The sequence below is a fragment of the Drosophila montana genome, unplaced genomic scaffold (genome assembly GCF_035044405.1).
Source record: "Drosophila montana isolate Dmon_TW-CO22-7 unplaced genomic scaffold, ASM3504440v1 contig_3027_1, whole genome shotgun sequence".
Classification (NCBI taxonomy): domain Eukaryota; kingdom Metazoa; phylum Arthropoda; class Insecta; order Diptera; family Drosophilidae; genus Drosophila; species Drosophila montana.
The window spans coordinates 56,134-59,651 of NW_026997902.1; the positions used below are offsets into that span (position 1 = coordinate 56,134).

The 3,518-nt window shown below is 35.6% G+C and overlaps 1 protein-coding gene across 3 annotated transcripts; it reads left to right on the top strand.

Annotated features, from left to right (window-relative positions):
* Window positions 1–1,031: 1,031 nt before the first annotated feature.
* On the top strand, window positions 1,032–3,286 carry LOC135430484 (uncharacterized). Of its 3 annotated transcripts, XM_064685167.1 has the most exons (3): window positions 1,032–1,159; window positions 1,232–1,643; window positions 1,709–3,286. In XM_064685167.1, exons 2-3 carry the CDS (start codon window positions 1,236–1,238, stop codon window positions 2,123–2,125), a joined length of 825 nt encoding a protein of 274 aa, XP_064541237.1. In that variant the 5' UTR covers window positions 1,032–1,159; window positions 1,232–1,235; the 3' UTR covers window positions 2,126–3,286. The 3 variants fall into 3 exon arrangements, with proteins under 3 accessions (XP_064541237.1, XP_064541236.1, XP_064541238.1); XM_064685166.1 differs by having other exon boundaries at window positions 1,046–1,643; XM_064685168.1 differs by having other exon boundaries at window positions 1,049–1,643; window positions 1,712–3,286.
* The last annotated feature ends 232 nt before the right edge of the window (window positions 3,287–3,518 follow it).

Below are 3,518 nucleotides of genomic sequence, written 5' to 3' on the forward strand. Positions count from 1 at the left end.
AAATGCTTCTATTCATATACAAAATACGTAAGTATGCGTGAATAGCAAGTCCAAAAACTTTTAAATGCACACATGCCAACGCTTAGGTACCCTTTCGACGAAGAACGAGCTAAAATGAAAGAATTTCGCATCGACGGGGCAAACCCTTTCATTATTTCATATTACTCTTCCCCTCAAAAGGGAAGAAATGCCACCGAATTTTGAGAAAAATTGAATTTGTGGGCATTTTTGCTTGTGCGGGCACATACACACACAAACATTTAAACGGTACATAGACAAATTGAAAGAGCACTGAGAGTAAGCCAAAGCAGTTTCCTGTAGTGGGAGCGAGAGAAAAAACCGCGATGCCGTTCTATCGCACAAATCATATGGATGAGAGTAAGCCAAAGCAGTTTCTTGTAGAGTGAGCGAGTAAAAAGACATCGTTGCCGTTCCACGACACAGGCCATATGTATTCTTACTCTCTTGCTCTGAGAGCATGCGGGCATGTCTCGAACCCGAACAAAAACGAAGGCGAGTTTGGACCAGCCGCAAAAAAAACGAATGTCACCATCAAAAGTACGGTTTGTCCGGTCTATATGTTATTTGGTTAGTGGTAGAAACTAACATTTCGATAGACCTAATAAAAAATTAACTATTTATTGTTGGTTCATAATTAAATAATTTTTTCAAAAATTGTACGGTACACAAAATGGGAAAGCGTGCATAGAGGGCCATCTAAATATATTTAAAACGGCTCACAGACTCATTCACGGATTACTAGGTGAAACTATAGGTTTAAATCGCGAATATGCGTTTTTTGCTGCCATTTCCCATAATTAAGTTGTATAAAAATGGTAAAATCTTTATTATTAAACCCCTTGGTTTACCAATATTACAAAATTTAATTTTTTTAGCATTCAGCATTATATTTTCAATTGCTGTGAGCATAAAAACATAAGAAATTGCATTTAAAAGTGAGTGATTCCAGTTCCGGAACTAAGTTCAAATAATCGACGCTAACTCACCGTTGCTAGTTTGACGCACGTAAAATTAATGTTAATTTGGAGATACAGATAGCGATGTGCCGAATGGAAGAAACTAATTTTATATAGAATAAACACATTTGCTAACTTTTTTATTAAAATGAGGTGCAGTTTACCATTATATTTTTAAGCAAGTACGATAATCAAATCATTAGTTCAGCCTCTGAGTCTATATTGTTTTTTCTAAACGTTTTTAACTACATAAGTAAAATGACACACAATTCAACAACCGTTTTAAGTTCCACAACCAAACGAAGAGGTGGTCAGCATACCATTTGGACACGAGAAAAAATTTACAAACTAATTGAGCTCTATCGTGCATCTGATTGTTTGTGGAATCATTATTCGGAGTTATACAAAAACAAAGGTTGTCGAAACAAAGCCATAAATCGCATATGCACAGCTCTCGAAATTTCAAAAATTGACTATGGGAAAAAAGTTCACAACCTACGAAACCAGTTTAATTCGGAATTGAAAAAGATTGAAGCACGCTTAGAAAAATCGGGAGGAAAAAAAGTAGTTTCACCAAAAGAACGCCGCTGGGAGCACTTTGAGACGTTGATGTTTTTGAAACCTTTTATTGAACCTCGGCCTGGATATCATCAACCAAAAATCAAGGTTATTCGTATATATTTCCAAACCAGATAAATAAGTAAATTCTTGAATACTTTTTTTATTGTTAGCAGAAAATGGTAAAAAGACATAGGATTTCATCGTTCAACGAAAACACAGAACCTCAAATATCCTCTATAGAAAACCAGCTTGAAGATATTATACAGCTACAAATATTGAGTTGCAAGGACACAACTGACGCCAATGCAAAAGAACAAGGAACTTGTGAAGTACAACGGAGTTCTTCATTAAAAACTTACAGTAGTTCTCCAAGTTTCATTCAGAGCGGAGGACAAAGTTGTGTGGCGCTAACGGAATCTAGACATTCAAGTATTCGGGATCAATGGGATGCATTTGGTGAATTAATAGCAAATGAGTTGCGAAATTTAAACTCTTCAATTTCGCGAAAAAAACTCAAACGTAAAATTATGCAAGTTATGTTAGAAGTAGGTGAAGAAGATGACAACGAGGAAAAAAGCGTCAATTGAACTCGCCTATATCTATTGATTTCAAAATAAAAAAATTCATGCAATGAGTCTGCGTTAACAAAGAAATAAGTTCACAGTAAAAAACACTAAACGAATACAACAAATTCTTTAACGATAATAAAAAAATGAATGAAAACTTCTGTCAGGAGCTTTAAATGTGAATCTCCTATGATGCTATGTTTGGGCACCATGACGTACGCTTCGGGATACATAGCATGAATGCAGAAAATTATGTTGAGCTCTCAGATTCAGAACTGATCAATTTTGGAGAAGAATAATTTGGAGACAGTTGTTTCAACACGATAACGCTCTCATGCACACAGCCTTGTTCTCACAAGCTTTTTTCAGTTTATGCAAATGCGAAGCAATAGAAGAAATGTGAAGGACCTAAAAGTCTCTATTGTTGAAGGATGGGCTTAACTGAACCTTCGAATGCTTAAAGTATTATCTCAATTCTAGCACGGATTTTCAAAGTTAAAAATAATGGGTGCTCAAGTAAATAATTGTAAGGAAATAAAAACGTAGCTGTTTTTACGATAACCGAGTTTTGATTATGTCTGTTTTGCTTGTTTCTTATACCCTGAACCTATGTAAATGGTTAAAAAGGGTTTAAGTACCTATAAATATAATTTTAATTGGGACTGTAAGTTAATATAAGTAAACGATAAACCACTAAACTATAATACAATGTAATAGTGCTGACCAGGCTGCCCTTGGTCACTGAATCATTGGCCGCGATCGTCTCGGAAGCGTAACATGCGACTTGCCGACTGGCGTCCAACTACCTGTAAAAACGAAATCCACGGGAAGAATGTTGTGAATTGTGTGTGAATTAAGGTACAAAAATAATTACGAAAAGTATTTATGCGTAAAACGAAAAACAATCCGGGAGTAACATTGCGCAAGTTAGAAGCAAAAGCATATAAAAAAAACAAAAAAAATTAAAAATAAAACGACGATTCTCGCAGCCCTGAGCCAAAATAGAGGCATAAAAATACAAGTTCCATTATCACCAAGCGGAGACGATCTACTAAAACAATAAGAAATTTAAGTAAAAATCTTAACTACTATTTTCTGTAGCTGCCAATAATTAGATTTGATATTTCTAAAATCTCGACTTTTTTATACGATACAGTTGTTCGCCCTATCCTTGCATCTGGTCTCCGCAGTATAACAATAGCCAATCGTATTGATCAGCTCAGAAGCAATTGCTGCTTCTTGCCATATGAAGTATAAATTGTGACCAAAATCTTCGGTTGCCATCTTACTCCAGCAGGCTTCTGATTCTTCATACTCCGTCGTTAACCAACCGTACGATAATCCTCGGTGTTGTCTTCCTACATAAGTTGATTGTTGGCGACATAGATTCTTCTTTTCTGTTAGGACGTCTTCA

Coding starts and splice junctions, on each gene's coding strand:
- LOC135430484 (XM_064685167.1), top strand. CDS start 1,236: ATGACACACAATTCAACAACCGTTTTAAGTTCCACAACCAAACGAAGA. Junction 1,644..1,708: donor ATCATCAACCAAAAATCAAG/GTTATTCGTATA, acceptor TTTTATTGTTAG/CAGAAAATGGTAAAAAGACA.